At 40.4% G+C, this 26194-nt stretch overlaps 1 protein-coding gene across 1 annotated transcript in view; it reads right to left on the reverse strand.

The window, feature by feature from the left end:
- Positions 1–26194, reverse strand: part of T265_13102 (hypothetical protein) — a gene marked incomplete at both ends in the record, with an annotated part of 84727 nt that overhangs the window by 42369 nt on the left and 16164 nt on the right. Inside the window, one exon of the mRNA XM_009167213.1 lies at positions 7805–7931. Coding sequence (XP_009165477.1) covers positions 7805–7931 — 127 coding nt within the window. The remainder of the gene's footprint in view (positions 1–7804; positions 7932–26194) is intronic.

Consider the following 26194-nt stretch of genomic DNA (forward strand, 5'->3'; position numbering starts at 1 on the left):
CCCCGCCGTAACAAAAAGCGGCCAATTCTAAGGTGCCAATAACTTTCTTGGAAGCGAACGATGGAATGTTCAGCTGATGAACACAATGTATGAGGGCTTTGGTGTAGAATGGTGCACAACAACCTACAATATTTCGTTGACCAAACCAGCCACCTATGTTCTGCCTGATACATTCGACCAAGCTAAATTGCTTATCAGTTATCCAGCTTTCACGGAAACTTGGTGATTAAATGGCTGAGCTCAAGATTATGGTAACTTTAGTGCAGGAGTAAAAAAATGATCGCAGACACATAAGTGCCCACTACCGGTTCAGCAGGACCTTTTTGCCGGGTTAAATGGAATTGAAACTTCCCAGAAGACGAAATCGTCAGGTGCAGTAAGCAATCGGGAACTAGTAGCAAGTGATGCATACTAAGGAGTTTTTACTTGTAACAAGTTACTGTCCGGTATCGGTTTCTTACCAGCCCTTTTCTACCAAGTAGCGTATACCAGGTCTGTCATGTCGGGCAGCATTTATTGCTTTTAAAGCTCTTTTGATTACTAGCTTGTCACTGAACTAATAAGTTACAAATTTTTGACTTTTCTGAAAAAAACTTCCGACACAGCGAGCGCCAGATGGATGATCAAACTGATTCGTCATGGTGCCTCCGCTTCCTTTACTACCAAATCAAGTTGTAGTAAGGCCTGGGAGGACGTACTAGCCTCAGTCTTTGCCGGAAAAAAAACATATGAAGTATTACGCCGAAAAAGGTTTCTGCGTACAGACAACCATTTTGCCTAAAGAAGGTGTATTTTCGTGCACTGCAAACAAGTAGCAACTCTGGGCTTTTATCATAATACTTCAAGATATTGTGTCGTTGTTTGCCCCAAATAGTACAGGACAGAGATTGATCGCTCACAGGATCAATAGCTAATTCGAAGAAAACCCAGTATCCTCGTTTACGGGGTCCGACAATAATGTTCAAACACATTTATTTTTGCACAAACTGCAATTTATCAGCCCACTGTCTACTATTCAGAACAGTTTTGCTTTTTGCTTTTAATGGATTGCCGCAGCATTCCGAGAGCCGGAGACAGTTTGATTTCGTAATTCTTGATGGCTACCGGGTTCCTGATAAGCAGACTGCTTTCAAGCCTATTGCGGCCACAAGTGTACTTCGCTCATTTGGGCACTACACGTATAAAGAAAACTGCTCACATCTAGGCAAAGATCACACAGATAACAAAATCGAAAATCTGATTTAAAAATGAGAAAAATTTTCCACACTGCAAATGTCACAGTGAATTGCGTTTGAGACTAAATTTATGCGCATCTTGGAACAGAAATCATGTCGATTTCTCCGGCACACCGCATGAAAACCGTTTTCATCTTTATGAGTGAAGCTTTTAAATTAAGGGGTAGAATTCCGTTAGGCATTACTTTAGATGTTTAAATGAGTTCAGCTCTAAAACATGCATTTTCACAGTTTCTTTGCCAAAATTTCCCCTGATAAAGGCACGGTTGAGCTGAGAAAAGCTCGATCGGTTTTGCAAATCCTTAGACAATGATCTTTGATATACAGTCAAGCATCAATAAAAGTCAATTTCTTGGATTTTTTACAATTATTATTCAACTTCTTTTTACCGAAATCTATTTTAGTCACTCAGCAAATAGGCCTTTGCCTTTATTCTGAACTAAAATGTGATGGGAAATCTTCGTGTGCATATCAAGTCCACGCTTTATTCTGGCCACCCAATCTGTCACTGAGGTTGTTCAGCATGTCTACTTTAGAAGAAGCAAATTTTTGTAAAGGTCCTCCGATTTGGCAATAACAATATATACATACTACATAGATGTATACTAAAACTCCGCCCTGCAAAGTTTAGTTCATTGAACCTCAAATGCACAAGTCCGGGAGTGGGTAGGGTCCGGGGTTTTCCATTTGATGGGGTACCCGTTTGGTAGGCGGCAGTATAGCGGGTGCTGTTTACCATAAGACATTTCTGCTTTTCTGCTCGTGTTCCAGCTTGAGAAACCCCAAGCCCTATTCGAATTTTTTTATGTTTTTCCATTAGTGCTTTAAAACCGAAGACTAGATTTTGCAGGAAAAATATACTGGTAGCGGTTTTTAAAATGCACATCCGCTTATTCACCAGACAAGCTACTCTGCACGCTGGCAAGCTGTAAAGAGTCTTATTTGGATTCTGCTTGAAAATCGGCAAAGTACTGCGTGAAATAATAAGAGACGAAAGTGCCAGTGTTCTTACTGACACTCTTGTATGATGTTCAAAGCAAAATAAAACTTGATGCCAACAAGATACCGATAAATAATTCCTTGCCTAACAAAGCTAATTAAACTATTTTGTGATTCTTGATCAGATAGACGAATGCTCAGCCCCAAAATTTCGTACCTGCCAGGCGGCTGCTCAGGGAACGCTGTCCCGCTTATGGGTGTGCACCTGAACTCCCAATCGGTTTACAATATATCTGTTCAAGTGGCCAGGATGCGAAGACTCATAGTACCACAAGTTTACCCTTTATGCGGCCAGGAATTTCAGGTCATCTACTTCAGCTTGCTTGACTGTACACTCATATGACAAGCGAGGCATCGTAAATTCTGTAGCATATACCGAATTTTCATCCGATACCATATTTTTCTATATTTCTGCTTTGAAACGATTTAGGAAATCCTATTGCTTCAGCTTCTTGTATTTTATACTATTGGGCAATTTGTTTGATTAATATCCCAGTTGAATCGCGGATAGAAAACCTATTCAGGTGACAAAAAGTTCTACAAATGACCTATAGATTTGTGGACATTAATCACAAGCATCCAGGCAAAAATTGGTGATGAAACATCAGAGGAATCACTGATGCTCATATACATTCTGGAACGATTTTTAATGACAAGGCTTTCCCGATGTATGAAGTGATGTATGCTCATTACACATTTTAGAGTAACATGACAAGTAATCTTTTTGGAAGACAGTAAATCGCAACGCTTATTAGCCAAATTAACTCAGGAGTAGTAGTCAATTACTCTACCCGAACGGTTTTGTTCTTTACTAAGACTGTTGCAAATGCATGCAAACGCGATACGCATCTTTTAAGCTAAACTGAAACTATTTAATTAGAATAGAATCCAAATTGAGAAACGGGCTCTTCACAACCAATTATGGAGTGGCCACAGGTATTATGATCACCACTGTCAACATCATGACTATCAGCACCACCACTGACACTATCATGACAATACTGTCACTTCGGCATTCAGCCGGTCTGAAATTACTTCAAGTGCCTTACGATTTTCCAGTCCTCAATGTAAGTAATGTGTTTATTATTTTTTTTTCGTTAATTCTTTTTTGGCGAATCTGTATCACCGCTGCTATCTCTTCCTCAAATATGGCCGCGATTGCAAAGCTCAGATGCTTGTGTGAACGCAGCAGCAGTAGCATTTAACAGATGGCCCGGGGAAACCCTGAACTATTTTATGATCAAAGCCCGATTTGGGCTTAAGAATGTAAGGAATAACTGGTTTGTGGCCATATGTTTCTTTGTGTTGCAATGTCGCTCAAGTTTTCCGCAAGTACTGGGAGAAGTTAGATCTTGACTAACTACCGAGTAAATGAATGAATGATGTTTCTACTTTCGCCATGGTCTTTTTGTTCGTTTTCAAAACTATGGAGTACACGTCAAACAACCGCAGTTATCAAAAGGTTCAACGTAAAACGATCTAACTACAAAGGCAATTCTTGTGCAGAAAAGTGGTAGCCAACAGCAACCATGTCATAGCAAAAGTACACTTCACAAAGAAAATCCAGAAAGAAAAAGATTCACTCTATCCTACAATTTCACAAATTGTTCTTGCTTTTCCAGTATACCCAATACGGCAACACCATGTCAAGTCAATTGGCCCATTCACAGGATAAGCAATGCGAGAAATCTAGGGGTTGTAGTGGGGAGCAGCCGTTAAGTAAAGTATAGACAGTAACCAAAGCTTGTCACTTTACGCCAGTATTTTGCTTCTAGGCAGTTCATTTGAGCACAGCTCCTAGTATGCTGCGACCGGTTTTCTGTAACTTGATAAATTCAGGGCCTTTCGTGTGTTACCAATTTCTGCTCAAACATGGGGCGGGGGTTAGTAGTTGTTGGGCTCAAGGATGCAACGTCGATTAAAGACGCTAATAACTAAACAACACATCCTGTGAACAATTTGGCTGCCCACAATACTCGCTAGTGTGCATATTTTTTCTTTTCAAAATGGTTTTAGTATAAGCTTCACGATTATACGAAAATGGATAACTCTATCAATTCTCACGTACACGTGTGCAGACGGTTCTTAATGAATAGGATTAATACAATGAATAGTATGACATTTATGCCACGACATATTGATATAGCGTAATAAAAGTTTTGGGGATAAGTACTATTTCTGGAACACTGGAACAAATAATGGATATTTTAAGTAGAGGAGACCTCGAAAATGACAGATGTTTCTCAGCATTAGGATGAAAAAAGTTGTCATTGAAACAGCAGTTGATGTCACCAAGTATGTCCAAACACTGGCACTCGACAGCTTTTCTAAGAATTAACACCAGGGAGGATGTCTAAAAGTCTAAACAATACTCAGAAAATATGCAATGACAGAATGGATGTGAAAATATCCACAAAATATTATATGGGATAAAAGGAGTTTTAAGCCTACGGCAAAACGCTGAACTATTCAAGCCTGTGGCTTATGCTGCAGGTCACAGTTCCATTCAGCTATTTTTTTTACTTCTAAACCTTAATCGAAGCCAAAGCTCTGTACTCATGTCAATGTAGAGGCAAGTGGCGGATGATTAACGAGGCACATCAAATTATGAGAGAATTTATGTCCAGATAATCCAACTTTGATCACCTATGCTACTTTTTGTTAAAAAGGGTAGGCAAAATAAAAGACAAGACAGTAAAGCAACTTAATTCATTATTGTTGGTAAATTTTGCAGACAAGCCTTCCTAATGGACTTGTGGAACAAATACGTGTAAAAGTGTCCGAGTCGGGACTGGATCACAAGTCTTCATTTAAGCTGAGGTGGTGCATACAAATAGTACTTTCTACATCCAGTCACTAAGAGCAAAGTTTCGAGTCGGGACTATGGGGGCAATCTAGTATGTGCTGTTGTTCCTTAAGGAAAACCTGGGGGACATTTTTCTTGTTCAGTATTTAATGGAATAGAAGAATCGTAAAGCAATCCGTCTCAAAGACCTAAACAATTTCTGCTATATCAATAGAAAACTGGGGAAATTAGGATGTATATTCGCGAAGGATGAAAGCGTTCTTGGGAAATGGAGTCAACCTTTAATAGTCCACGAAAAAAGTGCTCACTATGGTACTAAAAGCACAGCAGTTGGAAGAATGAAATGGTTGAATACAGCAGGAGAGAAGCACAACAATCATGATAGACCATGAAATAACCAAACTTTTAGATAATGAATACATTTCTCTGATGCTACAAGGCAACTGTTGGTGAGTGTTAAGGAGAATGAGGGTTCCGACGCATCCGGACTTCTGATATGCCGAGGTTTAAATACAATCTTTGGGTACATTCCTGGATTTAGATTGAGGAAAATTCTCTAAGACGAGTGGATGTAGGCGTGAATATGTTGCTAGAAATGTCTAGAATCGGCAGCTGGAGAATAGGTTATGACAACGACGGTATCGCCGGCATACCCTATGTCACTGCTTGAGTCATCAACCTGAAAACACTGTCTTAGCTGTAAAAGGACAGTTGATAGAATGGTTCCCTGAGGCACATCAAAATCTGACGTAATTCAGCGAGTTATCCTCCCACAAAGTTACGTTGAACAACTGTACTTTATTTTTCATATCAGTTGACTTGAATTTGCGGGTGATTCTGCTTTTCTTCAGCTGCGTCATATCATGCTTTCAGTGAACGTGCCGTGCTCAAGTAAAATTAACGCTAAAAAGTAACAAAGGAGCAATATGCAGCTCTTTCCTTGTCCCCGATGTTACACAGCAAAACATTCTAGTGCATGCAAATGTTCTTTGAATAAGTTTTACCCAGTAACATTTTCTGAATAACATTATCCTCTGATAACAACAATTAATTTTTCAATGCATCCTCAAACGACTAACACTCAGACTAACACGTTTTTTCGGCCATTCCGCCTCCACAAACTCAGGACCATAAATCTTTCAACTTAGCTGATTCTAGCTTAGGGTGGAACTTTGTCTGGTTCATTGTAAACTGGCTGTCATTCATCGCTGACATCGCAAACATACGTAACGGTCTGGAAGTTCGTGGTGAGAGATGCTCTGAGTAAATGACGAAACCAGACAAAATGCCTAATTCGTCCGTAATTTTAGTTAGTGTTGTGAGTATGTTGCCACGTCTGCCCCATAGCCAGACTAAATTAGCTCAGAATAGTCGTTGTAGTGGCGGCTCCCATATTTTTCAGTTTCACGAGAAACCCAAAAAATATAAGAGTACATCCTTGGTGTGTCCGATAGGCGATTAGCGATACAGTTCTTCGTACAGTCGCACACCGCTAATCCTTCCAGCTGCTGTTTTTATCAGGTTGGCGTTCATCTTGTCCCAGAAACAATCCGTCAATAGTTTGGTGGTCTTCAAAATACACGGCGAAGGCTACGATTACGACGTAAATGACAGTTCAAAGATAGACTTTTTGTCGAAACCATCAGATACTCCAAGCAGGTCTGTCGCGGAAATGTTTTTATCGCACCACAGTTTCTCATTTTGTGGCGTCAGGATGTTGACTACACAGGTAGAGATCGTAGAAAATGCGGCTAACCGTAAAGCGGCTTCAAATGCTATTGACTGCACATGAGTTCTCCAATTTACCCCTTAGGCTTTAGATCAGAAACAGAACCCAGGGTGAACGGAAAGCGGGTCGCGGGAAAAGCGAGGTATCGGTTCTAATGATGTGCGCAACTTTTTATCCATGATCTGGGAGCCAATCTCAGTCAACACACAGTCACTGTGGCTGTGGGCTCTTATATTGAAGAGGAAGCGCTGCAAAAAACAATCTTAATGCCCAGAACCAAAACTAGCCGTTAGTTTGGATTACTCTTGGTGGCATATGTACGAGAGGATTACCAGCAATCACCAGACCTGTACACTAAATGTTGTCCTTGATATGTAGCATACTAGAACGCATCTGTGAGTATCGTTTTCCCTTGCTAAGTATTGTGACCGGATAGTAAAGGTAAACGGGTGGATGTTTGGCGACCAATTTTTTTCCGCTCAACATCAAATAAGATTCAGAGAGCTTGAAAAAAAATTTCAGCCTAGGCGGTGCATATACAGTGGGAGTATTTACGAATTTTGACCGATTTCCATCAACTTAAACTATCCAGGCAGCAGCTCATTAGGTAAAGAAATATTTCTGAGGTTCATCATAGAAGTTAACGATGCACCTAGGGCCCCGATGACAATCTAAAGCCCACTGCGTGAAACAAAAAGCTCACATTCACGTCTGTGAATGCAAAACTGACATAGAGTTTTGGCGGGCCACAGGGTCGTTTGCATCCATTGATGCTATTTTATTTTGTGGCTTACCGGGTATACAGTATGCCCCGTGACTTTTCCCATCCAGTAACCCTTGTTGCGGAGAAGCAATAACCAGGAGTGTTTCAGTTTGCATATGCACACTTGTAGGAACGGGCTCTTTATACTTTGAGCAACACCAGCACTTTTTCCAGGAAACTCATTTTATTTTTAGGATCAAGCTGCCACGTATTTAACAGTGAAATTCCAAAGAAAAGAGCCTTTATTTGAGGATAAAAATACTCGGGCTTACCCACATATCCTGGCGTTCCACAGGCGGTGGCCATGTGGGTTTCGTTGGTCTCGATCTGGGACAAACCAAAGTCACTGATCATAATTTTACTATCTTCTTCTTGACTGTAGTAGAGTAGGTTTTCTGGCTGCAAAAATTGAAGGAAAAGAAAGCGTCCGCATTTTAGCAACTGACTGTTTTTTATGTTTCAAGTTCCAATTCTATGTTATTATCACAATTCGGTATTTGACTGGGTGTTCGATCATTTCTGAAGAGGCTCTAATATTTCACGGTTTACTGGTAAAATTAAAGCTAGTTTGCGCGAGAGGATTATTGGAATACCAACGTTCTGCCAATACATTTGTTTAGTTTCGTTGGGTAAAAAATGACGGGTACTGTCGGATCCTTGGAATGACAAATAAAATTGTGGATTTGCTGAAAGAGCTCATTTTACTGCGCATTTCATATGAACTCACCTGACTGTTTTGTTCCAAATCCTACATTCGTCATTCCGGTTAAGTGTTTTACAGCTTACCCGTTCATTACGGGCAGTTCTTCTAGTGTAGACATTTATTTTTATATCAAGCTGGTGCGCCGACACGTCTACTGTGTTTGCAGTTGCGTACAGGAAGACGGTACACCTTTGGATCAGCGAAGGACGCTGTGTTAATAAATCATCATGTGTCTGGTGCTGGTGATATGAGGCGTTCCAAAGGGTTCGTATAAACCACATTGTTCGGTGTCATTCGGCGCTTCCTATTTGCTCATCCAGTTGGTCTAAACCGTACAACCCACTTTTATTATTTCCCTGAGAAGAACTAACTAATGCACATTACTCATATATATTCGGTAGAGAGTGCTAAATTTCAGCTCACAAATAGAATTATTTGCCTCCGTAGATAACTCCACTTGACGCAAGTTTTGGCTAGATATAAGAAGTATCCAATCTGGGGTAGATTGTTCCCAGTATTGAGATCCGTTTCAACTGATCTAACAGACGATGCAATTTTGTGCTTTCCTTAATAGATAAAATACCCTTTCAAAAGATTGCTGTGAAAAATATGACGTTCAACCACAGGACGCCGGGTGACCCATATTTCTGTCATGTGACACTGGGCAATCACACCTTTGGATATTTCTGCCCTTTGAACAATACCACACGAATGGAGTTGCACAGTAAATTTCACCGCCTATATCTGAAGATGTTCCAAAGAACTTCATCTGACCATAGTATCAGATGAACCAAAATCGTAAAACACTCCGTTAGCGTAGAAGAAGGTTTGCGATCTCCTAATGACCATAGGGACACTGTCACGGTAACAAAGCGGCCGTTGTGTCATCGTAACCGATCGAATGGTGGCTGAATGGTAGATTTGGGCGCTTTTGCGTACAACAAGATTTGTTTTCCGCCTTTTTTATGCACAAAAGTTAACAGACAGATTTCGATAGAATAGCCGATAGAAAAACGGAAAAAGACATTACAGACGAACTATCAAATCCAAGCCCTTTTGAAACCCGTAGAGGAAGCCTCGGAAGTATTGTACAGTTTACTGTATGCTTGAGGGAAAGCAGTCCACAATTAACCCAGCACGCCCAAATGTTAGAAGGTTTTGATTGGTTTTAAGAGAATTGTCAGGCAAAAGCTGGTATTGCATTCGCTTGATAGTTGAACAATGCAAGAAGTCGAGTAATGCACATGTAGTGGGCTACCTGCTAGAATTCTAGATCGCTGAAAGTGGGCTTGACACACAATTCTGACCATGAAATGCATATTGAAGATAGTTTAGAGAGCTGTTGTGTGCACACATGCCTAAGGCATACCCCATAGATTGTCTGCAACCTGCACCGTCAGGTAAATTCACATCTACATGCACGGAGTGGAGTTGCCTAACTGTTGAAAACCTTTGCGTAGTCAAAAATACGTCCAACACCATTATCTATTTATTCATGATCCGGGTGCTTCCTCGGATACTTATCCGCGGTATCTAGCTGCGATGCAACCTGCTCAGGACAAGCGTTAGAAGTGCTCGGCATTGTCAGGGTGGCCATGGATTGACTGTGTGGAATGAGAAGAAGTAGATGTATGGTGCTGATGAGTATTTCCTCGCCATAATCTCAACCCTGCGTGCAATTGGCTGTTATGTCCATCAACCGATGCTCATCTCTTATCAAGAGATCTGCTTTCCTCAATCTGCCAGCGCTGTTATTGGACTGGGACTTCTTAAGTTCACAGTCAGTGACTTGTGTTTACTTGCCATTGTGGGCTCTTTGCGTACTTACGACACTTTTATGCGTGGCACATGGCGTTAGGTGTACATTTTTGCCATCTAATCTCACACCAGACCCAGTATGACGGACACTTTGTGCCTGATGTGCGAGTTTTGACTGTGCTAGCGATTAGCGCGCCTTAAAGGGCATTCAACGCTCTTTGTCCTTTCTCGGTTTGTTGGTCTTTAGACGCGTGCTTCTATACCAAAATCTTTACATAAATTGGGGTTCGTCTCATTTGACTGGAACTGTCGATGGCATGACTTCGAATGTGAAGTTTCTCTTTTTTACCTCATATTCTCCTGTCACCTTTTCGTATTCGTCGCCTGCATTCCTTTTTTATGTTTGTGACCGTTCTCTCCAAAAATAAGTGATTATAAACTCAAAGTATGTTTATCTCACCACAAAGCCACCAGTTATGCTAATACCTATTAGTTTACTGCATAAGATCTTGGCATCAAAAGCCAGTAATCTCTAATGTATTGTTTCAAACTACGATTCAAGTCACACCTAAGATCCCAACGGTTCGCTCACTGCCCATTGGTACGAAGATTGAATGATGTCCACAAACTGGCACCTAAACATTCGTGCCTTGGTAGCTATGGCAACTAGTGGGAAAGTATCGTGGCATTCTGTAAATAACATGGATAAGATCGAGGAAGGATTGAATGTGAAACGTGTTGTTTACTTAGAAAATGTGAACAGCGTTTTGTAAATTAAAAACTGCCAGAATGGAGACAAAAACAAATATGCAGAAATGGAATTTCTGATCTGATATTTTTTTTGCCTACGGTTTATCAATAGGGTCTTGGTGAGTATCCGAGCGACTTGATTACACACCATCTGTCACATTAAATGTAAAAATTAAAAATCTTTCAAGCCATGTCAAAACCCAAGGCCGCATGGTCTAATCGGCAGACTAGTAGCAAGATTCCAAAAAGATCAAAATAAACCCAAATGAAGTTTTATCCTAGCATAAAAAACATCCTCATAAATTGTGTCCATAAATATCTCCTGACTTTTCATTTTGGCTTCCGTTTGGAATGCGAAAGCCATTCGCATGCCCAATTTTACACAGCGAAAATTTTAAACTGTTTAATAGTTTGTGTCTCTCCGCAACTTGTAAACGTTTGAACCAGTAAGTCTCATTAATGGACATATATAAGCTACTTTGATCACTAGAATTTCCAGTCTCCGTTTTCCGATAACGTTCGAAACATCCCATCCATAGTACTTAGCTCTGGTTAGCACCGCACGCGAATTCAGGTTGCATCATTAGTTTAGTCCATCTTTGAGGTAGAAAATGCAAGACAGCACAATGCGAATTGATACTGTCGTAGACGGTTTCAATGTAATTCTGAAGGTGAATTTCGGTACAAACTCGATACCCTTGTTGCCTTTGACTGCAAAAGCAAGGAACTGCTTGCTTTGCTCAATTCACAAAACGACAACTGTACGTAACCACGAAAAATAGTTGAATCAGGTTCAGATACAAATACGTCTGGGAGTAAAAATTAAAAGGTCTCTAATTTAAACCAATTGTCTGTTATTTTAGCTGGAAAGAATTTAATGCTGTCCTGGCCGAAACTCATTAGCACACGGAGTCAGAATCACCTGTGCGGTAAAGCCGCGTACATGTAACCCACTTCATCCATACCTGATGATAATGCACGTAAGTGGTAATTCGACCGTGATCTAACTCACTTATGAGGAACAGTGCTGTAAAACTATTTAAATCTGTTTGATGAGAGAGAGTGTTTCTGAGGTAAGCACACATCGAGCGATTAAAAAGCCGGAAAGGCATGCCTCTTTTAACCAGGGAAACCACCATTCAAAACGTAAATTTATTCTTGAGGGTTATGGCGGTGCCTGAGGACACTGCAAAACCTGTGAAGTATTTCAGCCCATCAAAATGTGCTTTGAAAACTGGTAGGCAACTAATGCCATTGATGTGGAAGCTTCGGGTAGTTAAAACAATTAGAGTACTGTAAAATTCCACGCCACAAAACCCCATATATAAAAGAGTTTACTTCTATGAAATAACTAATATAATCTGATCCAAAGAAGTTATTTGAAGTTTTGTGCCTTCTGGTACTGCAGAAGTTTCGTTGATTTCGTCTTCTTGATAAGTTTAAACACTGTTAACATAAGTAGATTTTCCCCCTTACACGGGCAAGCAGGCCTTAAACTAAATTAGTCAAGAATAAGCAAAGTCATCTAAATGTTCACCCATTGGCCGGAAGGTTGCGGGGTCCAAACCCTTCGAGTTTCAGGACATGTGCACTGTTGAACATCCTCACTATGGACTAAACAGGTTTACAGAGCTTTCCCAGCTTTTCAGCATAGATTAACTTCAAGGACAGAAAGAAATCTCCAAAGAAAAGAAAGCAATTTTTCAAAATCAACTCATAAGTAGTAGAGGTTTGGATAGACAAGCTTATTTGGTTCTATAGTACATTTTCAATGACAATGTTTGCTTATGCAGTCAAAAATGCGCAATAATAACCAAAGTTTTTCTCAGTTACGGGCTAGCTCAAGTTCGGTTGCCACCGAAATAGTCTGATTTGAGAGGTGGCCCTTAGAGGTTGCCGCACTGAAATAATTTTTTTCCAACGAATCCGCTTATGTTAATTAAAGTTGGTTAGTTACATATATGTTTGAATTATGTCAAGTAAAGTACTTCAGTATGAATAAAGTAGTAAATTTTCCTTCAAACGTAGGTGTGATTCGGGTTGTTTCCTAATAAATGGTTTCTGCTATCAAAAACTCCCAAATATGGAAGCTTAACACAAACAGCTCCGCTGTTGTTACGCAATGAACCCAAAACTTTGTTTTTTGTTTTTCTTTAATTACTCCAGATTTTTGTAAGTCGCTGGAACAAAAGAGTTCACGGACTCGAGGTATATAAAGTTAAAAGCCCGTTTGAAAGTCCTCTGCCACCCTATCTGTTCTATTAGGCAAGCACAACCTTCGATGGTCTAGCAAATTTTTAGACCCCACTCAGGTAGAATTCTTGCACGGTTATTTGAAACGCTTCTAAAGTAATGATTCCCAGTCTCAAGTATTCCTAGCTCACTATTCTACAGTGTTTGCGTTATGCATCCGTCTGAAATGAAGCAAACAATGTCCCTAACCTCATTGGCTCACCAGTATCCGGAGCACTCTCAAATTTTATCAAAACAGCAGCGGCACGGTCGACAGACCACACGATCATGGCTTCTGTCCACCAGTACGTTTCACTGATTTATGTGACAGAGCGACTACCGGCGGAAAACCAGATTATATTAAATAAAACCTCGTTAAATTATATACGTTCTTTTCTCGTCCCTAGGTGGGTTGAAAAGTACAATTATTTTGCAACCAGAACTTGACATAATAGACCTGGGTGCCCGAGTCGGACGGAAAAATCTCACTCCAGTAACATCCAGCAAGAAGTTATCAAAACGTTTTTCAGCACTCAACTACTTGAAGTCTTGTAAGCAAAAACTTGCATTCTGTCTCTTATTTCGGTGTTATTTTCAATGTCAAAACGGACCGTTAAATTACCAAAGATATAGTTCTCAAGCTGAATTTCTTCCCGCAAATGAAGTTGTCCCATGATTAGGATATGAGATGAATTGCGGCCTTTTTATTCTTGGTGGAGATTACCAATACTGCATAGCTTCTGAACCTCAACAGCAATTAAAAAAAACTTGACTAGTGGCTAGTCATCGGTGCGATCAAATTGTACTTGTGAAGGTTACAGCGCCACACCCCGTGATCTTGTTATTCAGATCGAGTTACTTAGTGTTTTTAAGAGTCCTCGAGTGAAAATATCTCAGAAAAAGGTTTCTCATAAGAGTTAGGGAAGTTCGTCTGTGCGATTACGCCGCTTATGATTTGTAAATTGTCAATTGCATTTGGACAAAGTGTGCAGTAACAAAAAAGTCGCAACTTCAAAGCTTTACATTGTTGATGATTGGCAGCCAGGATGAAACAGCTGCCGATGCTTTTCGGCTTTTTCCTGATGACAGATTCCTTTGCAGAATGCTGTTTAGTCAAAATTTTCAAATATTTTCCCCAATTCCAAAGTTTTTGGATTTTTTAGTGATAAGTAGTGAAGTATCCCTGCCATTTTGATGAACACCAAAGTTACTTTTATTGTACTGCCGGGAATACTTGACTGTTCATGTTGAGGTATAAGTCCACTGTTACGGAGTTCACCGCAGTGTCAAGAATACAAAGGATATCGGGGACAATAAGTCCCTCTTGGTCTTATTGGTCGGTGAATTTCCATCTCTTTTAGGGTACTCGAATCGCGCAGCCATCTTGTTCACTGTGGATTTTTGAGTAGCCTAAGTAGTCTAGTCCTGTGATGCAAGGTGTAGACGGAAAACCGTTTATGTCGCCTGGCTTTATATGTGGCTGTTAAAGTTTGTGTCATTAGTTTTATACTGGGTGTACGTAAAAAAATGTCAGAAAATTGCGGCCATTTTTGGCTTTTATTTGAATATCAAAGGCATAGCGAGACAGAGTAAAATGAAAGACGGACATCTCGTGCTTGTATGCGTTCCGATTGTTTCAATCGAAAAAACCGCAGAACAGATTTTCAGAACTTCTGTTTACCAAAACGCAGGGGGTTTTCTGTGACTACCTCACTGGCTTATCGAAAACCACTATCTGGAAAGTAAAGCCTGACTTTCTAACTTAATCCGACCCAAGCTTTTAACGATTTTAAAAGTTTCAGTAAACTGTAATGGCCAGCCAGCTAAGAATGAGTCACATGTCATGGAAAGATTGCACTTAACAGGACCAAGTAGTTAAACAACAGACACTAAAAATGTTTAAATCACCATCTTCATCTTAAACGACGCCTTATATGTAAGAAGATGAACAAGATTTGTTCGTCATTTGAATGGCTATTAAAGTGTGCAATATATTACTGCGAAACCGGGCAGAAAAAATATCGAATCTCTGGTAAACTTCATAGCTAATTCATATAGTTTCAAGGATGGTTATGGCAAGCAAAATAGTCCGATGAAATGAAAATTCGTAAAAGAAGGTGGTTAAGGTGCTAAATTGAGGGCAGTTTTAATGTTGTTTATCACTTCCAATGCACTAAGTCGACCGGTTTCAGTTAGGTAGTTATACAGCTTCCAAAGTAGGGAAGTTTAGTGAATACATCACTCAAACCTTATCAGCTCCCCGCTCTGCGACCACGCCCATTCACCTTGCCGTTAGAAGTAAACAGCACCTTTTATTTCTGGGATGGACAGTTGAAAGAAAGTGCCAATAACCTCAGTAAAATTAAGTTTCTTTCAGCAATATCAACAATAGACTGAGTCCTCTAATGAATACATTCACGCGGATACAGTTAAAGCAGGGAAAGACCCTTTTTTCCAGATGTTTATCAATTCAGAGCAGTACAGCTACAAAACTTGTGGGCCAATATTAAACTACCAAAGTCCTCTGAAATACATGTTTGAATGGAGGCAAGACAACATCATTGTGTGTATAACAAGACTTCTGGCAATTCCTTCATTACTTATTTTACGGGGGGTTTGTCCAAAATGCATTTTATGTCTACTCAGGCTGTTTCCCTGTTATCCATCAGCCTGCAGTCCAATTCGTTTTGTTTCCGCTGCATATCTTTTTAGATGAACTCAATGTGTCAGATGAACAGGACATTTCTGCAAGTTTCGGAAGGATTAGGTGAAAGTTTCCTCAGATGACAAACAGCGCATCAGCAGCAGCCTCTACTTGTTGGCTTGTGAGAGATAGTCCACGGGGTATCCGTGCTGCACATTCTTCGTAAGGCGTCCAAAGACAAATCCTGAGGAGAGTCGATTGTAATTCCAGATGATTCTGATAGAAATCAATGCCTTGCTTGGTGTTTTGTCTCGGCATGGAACTCTAACAATCGCACAGCTCTCAGGATACCGCGATTTGCCACTGAGCCACTTCAAGAACTTTGTCAAAAAATTCGGGGCTCCTGTCACAGGGTCTCAGGCGTTATACCCATAAATTATTTAAGTAAAACCGAAACGTGCTAGTGTGGCATAGGCGGCTGACTACGGTAGGATGTGATTCCCACACTGTCAATTTTCCCCGTCCATAAATATACAACAGGAAAATCTTTCAATGAATAGCACTCTGAGTAAGTTGGATTACTTCTGGTTACATCTGTTAAAGTAGCACAATTCATTGGCTCAAGACTTTGTTTTTCATGCGAAGAAGGTGTGATCTAGTGGCGTGGCGTTAAGGCTGCCACTTTCTTCAAAAATCTATGTGCGCATTATAAGGATAAACCGCCGCATCCGTTGAAAACTCAATTCCCAGTCTCCGTTGTTTCGGCGCACTATACCATTTACCTGGTGCAAAAATTTTGACGGTTTCATGGAGCTTATGGACCTGATGGGTTACTCACGGATTTTCTTCTTGACGCTGTTCACGGGCAAGCCACTAATTTTTACTCGGCTTCTTGGATGCTCTTCATTAAGAATCGGGTCGAATTTGCCTTTGATTCTGTTTCTTTCTCCTACCAAGACAGACCTCTCTGAAGGGAGGTCACTTGCCAAGGAGAATCCAAATCTTGTGGCTTTCTACAGGATCACTTGCCCATGAGGATGTCAAACCAAAGACACCAGATTGTACTCAATTATGGCTGTTGGTTTTTTTTACGCACCTGGCATTTAAACTGAATGTTTGTAGAGCATGGCATTTAGATTGTCTTGCGAACAAACAAAATACGAGACAGCGCATGCCAGGTACCTTTATATCGCAGTACATAGTTGTGTCACTCAAACGATAGTTTTACCCTTGCCCTTGCGGGGTTAGTTGAAGATTTAGATTAGGAGCACGAATGTGAAATAGGGCCTTCATTTTTTACTCCCGAACCAAATAGAGAGTCTGCTCATTGATCCACAGTGTTCTCAGAACTCGAACTTCTGTCCATAGAAAAGTGGGGCTGGAAAGTAAGAGCACACCACTGAATCCTTAGATGGTTATAAATAAGTGTATTGGTGGTTCACCGTCAGATTTCTCCGATACTCATGTTTCAACGGAGGAATAAAAATGGTTTCAAAGCACCAGTTATTTTTTTACGGGTTTGCCGCGATACTTTTTATGTTTTGCTGCGAATTGTCATTATCAGGAGCGAAGACTCGCTTTTATGTCTATTGCAGAAGCTGGAGCTGCCAATACACGTCAAACGTCAAGTCACATAAATAGACCTGACCATAGAAGCATTTATTCCAAAAGCACCCTGAGTGGGTAAATGTTTGTGAGGTCCTAATCTACGAACAACCGAACTTTTGTTCTGTTTGCACATATCAGATTACCAACATAGCAAGCCAGGAAACGCAAGGTAATAGTGTAGTCAGTTTCCTTTAATTTTTTCAGCTTGACCGACAAATGGCGAAGAACAAGCAGACCAGCTGCAGTTGCTGACCAAAGGGTTAACCGGTCAGGATCATAGTTAAACCTATGCAATGCTTGGTGTTTGTAAGTCCAGAAAAGCCATTGCTGTTGAACTCACGAAAGAGCTAGACAACTGTCCAAGATACCCATCTCCTGAGTTCGGAGGCAAGTGATTATGGTCTGGCAATCCCAAACTTTCGGACTGGTGAGAAAAGCTCTCCTTTCATGTGAGTAAATGATTTTCGCTATCCATTCGCATTGCCAAGGAAAACCATAGGGTAAAATTTCTAGCATTTAACAAGTGATTTAACTTTAGCTCATGGGAAGTGAATACTGGGTCCAGTAACATGGAATAGAGCGATCTTTTAGCTACAAAACACACCAACACCTAATGTGAAATTCATTCAAAAAAGTATGATAAAAAACCGCAGTAAAAATCATCTCACAAAGAATCTGCACGGAGGTTAGGTAAGTCACTTTGCACACAGAAACAGGTAGCCACGGCCAAATTTTTGGAGTAAAGTGAATAGAACTATTTAAAATAGAATGAATTGGAACCTCACTCAAGCGAGTACTCGATGCTTTTTTTGACCCCATGAGTAATCCTTCATCATTAGACCGATTGTGACCATCATGCGCGTAACGGAACAGTTATCTCGCCAAAGTATACTTGTTTGAAAGTTGGCCTTTGCATGTAGTTCTAATTTACCAAGTATCTTTCAAAAGTAGACATGCCACAAGTGGTCGGTTGGTGTTGATCCAAAAGCAAAGAGAAAGAGCACCAGGTCCACAAAAGCCTCTTTCTCTTTGAGATTGCTTCAGCAAATATGCTGGTACGTGTTTTGTAGATCGACTGGTGGTCACTCACGGAGAGCACCTTGTTGTTAACAAAAGTTTACAGTTTCACTTTCTTATTGAGACGCCCTGATAACAGGTAGCGGTCAAAGAAGTGTGCGAATTTTTGTCCCAAACAAAAACCTTTATTCGCAAAGTGAGCTTCTGATCAAATTGAATGTTTGTTGTTCGTTGATTGAGTAGAGAGTATGGATCTAATCGGGTTGTGATGTTCATTTATGAATTTAGACAATGAATCCGATCCTACTCCTAGACAAGTGAGTACCCTATTTTCGGGAGCTCCTTCAATCTCCACTACATTGTTTCTCAGCGTATGACATCAGTGGATTCAAAACTCATCACCTCAAAACCTCCGGTGTTACCAAGTCGAAAGTAATCACCAAATTATTCATTTTAAGAAAAGACCGAATAGCTTTACTCCCATCTGTTATGAAAAAGGATTAATAATTGTTCCTAAGTGCATCTCATCCGATTGAATTCAATTTTCTTAAGCAAGCTCTGTATTACCACAACGGAGGCTAAATCTTAGTTTTTCGTTGCAGTGGTGATGGCCAATGCACATTCTGCGGAGATAATCTTAGGAAGCTTACAGGTAACGCAGAATTTCCATAGGTGTTTATATGAGTACACATGTACTGCTACGGTCTAAAACCCTACATGTGCTTGGGGTAGATAAGATATAAGCTTGTCTAAAACTAAGATAACTGTAGGCGTACATGTATGCTTTTTGTCACTAAATGGGAAATCAAAATCTAGCGGGGTCCCTTAACTTCACTTTGTGCAGTTAAGTGAATAAACCCTTGTTTTTCTAACTTAAGACATATCAACAATTAACGAATTGGCAAAACTGATACTAATGACGGCACGCATAAAGCTGTAGAAGCAATGACCCCATTATGCCTTCAGGTAAAATTCGAATGCAAATTTCCCCTATTCAGTTTAGAGTTTGCCACCAGAAATGCTGATGACCTAGAGTAACCTATTTTTATGTCTTTATGAGCTCCGGATCCTTGAACACTCTGTTGGAAAGCAAACGGATAGACCACGATTTGGAGCATTACAAGCACCACAAGATACAAAGGTAAAGTTATTTTACAGTCATCCTTGAGGGTATTCCCCTGAAAAAAAGTTTTAAATTGGGTACTTTGTGAATCAAACATAGATTTCATGGGGATGAATGACTTTTCTTGGTCTGTGAGAGTAAAACATGAGGTTCACGTGAGATTAATATCCTGGCTTTTTATACGGAGCCAGTGAAATTTTCACACGGTGTTTGGTGTACACATCAACTCTACTTGGATGGCTTGTTCTTCACAAGCAAAACAGCTGATCCCCTCCACGAACTGCATGGGTGCCTGTATCCACCGGCAGCTGCGTGTTTGAGTTAAGGAGTGAAACCAGTGAAACCGGTTACGGGATTCAAGTTGGATAATTTGAGCACTCCAAGATAACATGCGACAGCAGCCGAAGTGAACTACATAATAACATAGCTAAGCCATTTGTCCGAATACTGCATTTCAAATCAATTATGCGTATGGATGTGGGATTCTGACAGCTTCGTCAGCTGTCGCATCAGTCTATGAAATTCTCATTACTCAAGGATCACCTATTAATTACCTGCCGCACTTGGGTACTTAAACCTGCAAACAAAACCGAATTGCTGTTGGGGCACAACTTCGACAATTTCCCATCTGAGAAGGACCAGAAGATTTGTTTCAACCAGTTGGACGCACTGATCGAAAAGGTAACACAGTTGGAGAAGCCGTTCAACCGAATATCCCATGTATCTGCCTATTAAACTAAATGTGTTTAATTTCTGCACACAATGTAAGTTTAAAGGCTTGTCTGAAAAACAATAAACGGAAGTCAAAGCAGATCACCACAATTTCGTTGCTCTCCGGACCAGGATATCCTATTCTTATATGTTCGTGCTTTTCTTTGGCGGTTGATCAAATCAATGTTTTTCCACATTAAACCACGTGAAATATGGAACAGGTTTTTTGCCAGTTGAAGACAATCAGGTTTCTGCGTTGTTGAGTTCACTATTGTAATCTGTTGTAATATCCAGGACAAAGTGAACACAAAATTAACTGGACACTGAAGGAACCAACAAAATCTGCACAGATTCGTCCGGGAGTTCTGAAAGCCCCCTACGCTGAACACAGCAAATTTATTACCAACGATGGGTGATTCCATGAAGAAAATTGGGCACCGTACGATAATCGTGTTTTGAGAATACTGGTAAACAGACTGCTGGTCAGAGGAAAAACCTAAAGAATCTCTATCATGTTTCAAGAAGCCGTATTTCCCTAAGGCCTAATGGTGACTGATGTTTCGCGCTTCTGACATCGGCTACCTAGTGAGACACGTAACTTAGTGATCGGCGGTTCAAAAAATACAACTACCAGGATAGAGTGCGAAAACCTGACTTAGGATTAATAAAGAATTATACTTATTCTACGTGACCGTTGAAATCAGTGACGTTTTCATTGGATGAAAAATCGCACTTTTGGAGAAGTCATCAACTTCAACTTATCTGCAACAGTGCAAGAGCTATTATCAATGATCATGGTGCCTGAGCTATTACGGTGAACAACTGGGTGGAAATAAATTAACAGTTAGTAACCGTCCAGAACGGAGTCATTCTTGCTTTACTGACCAAAGTAGATCTTATCTTATTTAAGGCAGTTTGTTACAGCAGTTATACTGAAAAATGGGTTGCCACGAGGCCGCTGGTGACCATTCCTAATGGTAGCAGGATCATTCGGAAGCTCGTTGTAGATTGCGTATCCCAAAGAAACACAGCTTGCATTTCATACGATCCGCGCTGCAGAATGACTTGTAGTTCTTACATTACACTCATGAACAACTCCCGCGAGTGGTACTAAGCTAACTTGGGTGTCTGTAAATTCACTTTGTGAGCAACCACCAACCCTCAGCCTACATGTAGTCTCGCCACTGGCCGTGTGTTTGCTCAAATGACTGAGTACATTGTTTCTTATGGGTACAAAACTCTTCGTCGTCCTTCTCGCTGATTGGTTGTTGCCAAATGAGCTTTACGATGAACAGAATAATGAACTGAATTTGCCGTTCATTCAATGTAATCTAGAACAAAAACTTGCCCAGCACTTTACTACTGTTTTCGCCTTACACGCGTTTAAGGTCCATTACAATAAGGAATAAGCTGGACAGGAGCACTTGCTCTTCGGCATGCAGGTAAAGTTAGATTCCATTGGATGGCAGAGATCGCACATTTTTTGAAGATGAAGGAATTCAAACGGTTTTTTAAGTAAAGATGACATCTGCATGCTTTGTACATAACTACCCGCTGGGCTCAAAAACGCCAGTTTTGGAGCGCACACACACTCAAAGTTCCGAAAGTCCTCTACAACTCTGAAAGGATATGTGACTTTGTGTTCATTTCTTGGCACACGAATAATTGTGTAGGATAGTAATAAGATGGTACTGTTCGAAAACTTTGAAAAGTGAACACATTTTAATTTCGTGTCGTTTTCACTGCGTAACAAAGGTCGTTTAATTCAGAAATAGGCATGGTATAACGCTCCACTCAAGAAGTAGCGTTTTGTCCAAGTATGTCTAGTGAAATCTCACCAAGCAGTGATGTATGTAAATTCAATCTGGTGGGTTGCCACCAGGAGTTTGTCAGTAAGTTATTTCATATTTTCGGATGCAGTCTTGGTCGGCATTCTGAACCATATATATAGAATGTATCCATATTATGAAAGTAAATGTCTGTAAGCGCACTATACTAAACCATATACAGTGGTAAAATTTTATCAGAGTCCGTTCAGTTTACCACCAGCTCATCCAAAAAGCTGACATCTATCTGTTAATCTAATATAAACCCCATGGTTTGAGTAAATATCTTAAATTATCCCCTTCTATTCTGTGTCGCCGAATGGGAGTAAATAGTGCAATAGTTAGAGGGCAGAAAATGTTATTTAAAACATTTTTTTTCTTGAATTTTTCGGGACTCGATTTTTGATGTGCAAACGTTTCAGCCCGACTTTGGGTTAAAAATTTGGCTCAGTGAAGAAAATTATTACACATTGTGCAAATCGTTGATGAGAGAAAATTCTGCGCATGATGAAAACACAACGATTTCTATTACTAGCAACATAAGATAACCTAGGCGTACGATCCACGTTTATGTTGTACGTCACCGATCAGGATCATGGTCGAAAGCGGGCAGTGAATACCCGGTGTATTTGAAAATTGATTGTTGGTAATTCATTAGATACAACTAACATACGAAGCTAAAAAAAGGCTCTTTGATTGGATTTCGGTCGTGTTCCAGAGTAAATGAGCTGAGCGGTGAATTGCTTCACTTGGGACATTAAATGAAACAATGTGATAGTAACTGATGAAAAAGTTTTGGCGTGGGGGGGGGGCTCTCGTTACCCAGTGTACTGCTATTATGACGCATAGTCAGAGACTAGCAGTGAGGCTCGATTATGGTGGTTTACAGAACGATGTTCACTAGTGGAGTTCTGAAATTATGATTCTGAACCAGGAAACCATCAGGTTATCATACGTTTCGCTTCACTCCATTCTATGAGATTGGCCTAGATCCGCTATTATCATTTATTTTTGGAGAGCATGGTAGTGTTGAATGCAAGGCGCGGTAGACGCTAGCACAGTCAAGACTCGCACATCGGGCACAAAGTGTCCGTCATATTGGGTCTGGTGTGAGACGAGACGGCAAAAATGTACATTCAACGCCATGTGCCACGCATAAAAGTGTCAATCACCAAATTATTCATTTTAAGAAAAGACCGAATAGCTTTACTCCCATCTGTTATGAAAAAGGATTAATAATTGTTCCTAAGTGCATCTCATCCGATTGAATTCAATTTTCTTAAGCAAGCTCTGTATTACCACAACGGAGGCTAAATCTTAGTTTTTCGTTGCAGTGGTGATGGCCAATGCACATTCTGCGGAGATAATCTTAGGAAGCTTACAGGTAACGCAGAATTTCCATAGGTGTTTATATGAGTACACATGTACTGCTACGGTCTAAAACCCTACATGTGCTTGGGGTAGATAAGATATAAGCTTGTCTAAAACTAAGATAACTGTAGGCGTACATGTATGCTTTTTGTCACTAAATGGGAAATCAAAATCTAGCGGGGTCCCTTAACTTCACTTTGTGCAGTTAAGTGAATAAACCCTTGTTTTTCTAACTTAAGACATATCAACAATTAACGAATTGGCAAAACTGATACTAATGACGGCACGCATAAAGCTGTAGAAGCAATGACCCCATTATGCCTTCAGGTAAAATTCGAATGCAAATTTCCCCTATTCAGTTTAGAGTTTGCCACCAGAAATGCTGATGACCTAGAGTAACCTATTTTTATGTCTTTATGAGCTCCGGATCCTTGAACACTCTGTTGGAAAGCAAACGGATAGACCACGATTTGGAGCATTACAAGCACCACAAGATACAAAGGTAAAGTTATTTTACAGTCATCCTTGAGGGTATTCCCCTGAAAAAAAGTTTTAAATTGGGTACTTTGTGAATCAAACATAGATTTCATGGGGATGAATGACTTTTCTTGGTCTGTGAGAGTAAAACATGAGGTTCACGTGAGATTAATATCCTGGCTTTTTATACGGAGCCAGTGAAATTTTCACACGGTGTTTGGTGTACACATCAACTCTACTTGGATGGCTTGTTCTTCACAAGCAAAACAGCTGATCCCCTCCACGAACTGCATGGGTGCCTGTATCCACCGGCAGCTGCGTGTTTGAGTTAAGGAGTGAAACCAGTGAAACCGGTTACGGGATTCAAGTTGGATAATTTGAGCACTCCAAGATAACATGCGACAGCAGCCGAAGTGAACTACATAATAACATAGCTAAGCCATTTGTCCGAATACTGCATTTCAAATCAATTATGCGTATGGATGTGGGATTCTGACAGCTTCGTCAGCTGTCGCATCAGTCTATGAAATTCTCATTACTCAAGGATCACCTATTAATTACCTGCCGCACTTGGGTACTTAAACCTGCAAACAAAACCGAATTGCTGTTGGGGCACAACTTCGACAATTTCCCATCTGAGAAGGACCAGAAGATTTGTTTCAACCAGTTGGACGCACTGATCGAAAAGGTAACACAGTTGGAGAAGCCGTTCAACCGAATATCCCATGTATCTGCCTATTAAACTAAATGTGTTTAATTTCTGCACACAATGTAAGTTTAAAGGCTTGTCTGAAAAACAATAAACGGAAGTCAAAGCAGATCACCACAATTTCGTTGCTCTCCGGACCAGGATATCCTATTCTTATATGTTCGTGCTTTTCTTTGGCGGTTGATCAAATCAATGTTTTTCCACATTAAACCACGTGAAATATGGAACAGGTTTTTTGCCAGTTGAAGACAATCAGGTTTCTGCGTTGTTGAGTTCACTATTGTAATCTGTTGTAATATCCAGGACAAAGTGAACACAAAATTAACTGGACACTGAAGGAACCAACAAAATCTGCACAGATTCGTCCGGGAGTTCTGAAAGCCCCCTACGCTGAACACAGCAAATTTATTACCAACGATGGGTGATTCCATGAAGAAAATTGGGCACCGTACGATAATCGTGTTTTGAGAATACTGGTAAACAGACTGCTGGTCAGAGGAAAAACCTAAAGAATCTCTATCATGTTTCAAGAAGCCGTATTTCCCTAAGGCCTAATGGTGACTGATGTTTCGCGCTTCTGACATCGGCTACCTAGTGAGACACGTAACTTAGTGATCGGCGGTTCAAAAAATACAACTACCAGGATAGAGTGCGAAAACCTGACTTAGGATTAATAAAGAATTATACTTATTCTACGTGACCGTTGAAATCAGTGACGTTTTCATTGGATGAAAAATCGCACTTTTGGAGAAGTCATCAACTTCAACTTATCTGCAACAGTGCAAGAGCTATTATCAATGATCATGGTGCCTGAGCTATTACGGTGAACAACTGGGTGGAAATAAATTAACAGTTAGTAACCGTCCAGAACGGAGTCATTCTTGCTTTACTGACCAAAGTAGATCTTATCTTATTTAAGGCAGTTTGTTACAGCAGTTATACTGAAAAATGGGTTGCCACGAGGCCGCTGGTGACCATTCCTAATGGTAGCAGGATCATTCGGAAGCTCGTTGTAGATTGCGTATCCCAAAGAAACACAGCTTGCATTTCATACGATCCGCGCTGCAGAATGACTTGTAGTTCTTACATTACACTCATGAACAACTCCCGCGAGTGGTACTAAGCTAACTTGGGTGTCTGTAAATTCACTTTGTGAGCAACCACCAACCCTCAGCCTACATGTAGTCTCGCCACTGGCCGTGTGTTTGCTCAAATGACTGAGTACATTGTTTCTTATGGGTACAAAACTCTTCGTCGTCCTTCTCGCTGATTGGTTGTTGCCAAATGAGCTTTACGATGAACAGAATAATGAACTGAATTTGCCGTTCATTCAATGTAATCTAGAACAAAAACTTGCCCAGCACTTTACTACTGTTTTCGCCTTACACGCGTTTAAGGTCCATTACAATAAGGAATAAGCTGAACAGGAGCACTTGCTCTTCGGCATGCAGGTAAAGTTAGATTCCATTGGATGGCAGAGATCGCACATTTTTTGAAGATGAAGGAATTCAAACGGTTTTTTAAGTAAAGATGACATCTGCATGCTTTGTACATAACTACCCGCTGGGCTCAAAAACGCCAGTTTTGGAGCGCACACACACTCAAAGTTCCGAAAGTCCTCTACAACTCTGAAAGGATATGTGACTTTGTGTTCATTTCTTGGCACACGAATAATTGTGTAGGATAGTAATAAGATGGTACTGTTCGAAAACTTTGAAAAGTGAACACATTTT

The sequence above is a fragment of the Opisthorchis viverrini genome, assembly GCF_000715545.1.
Source record: "Opisthorchis viverrini unplaced genomic scaffold opera_v5_37, whole genome shotgun sequence".
Classification (NCBI taxonomy): domain Eukaryota; kingdom Metazoa; phylum Platyhelminthes; class Trematoda; order Opisthorchiida; family Opisthorchiidae; genus Opisthorchis; species Opisthorchis viverrini.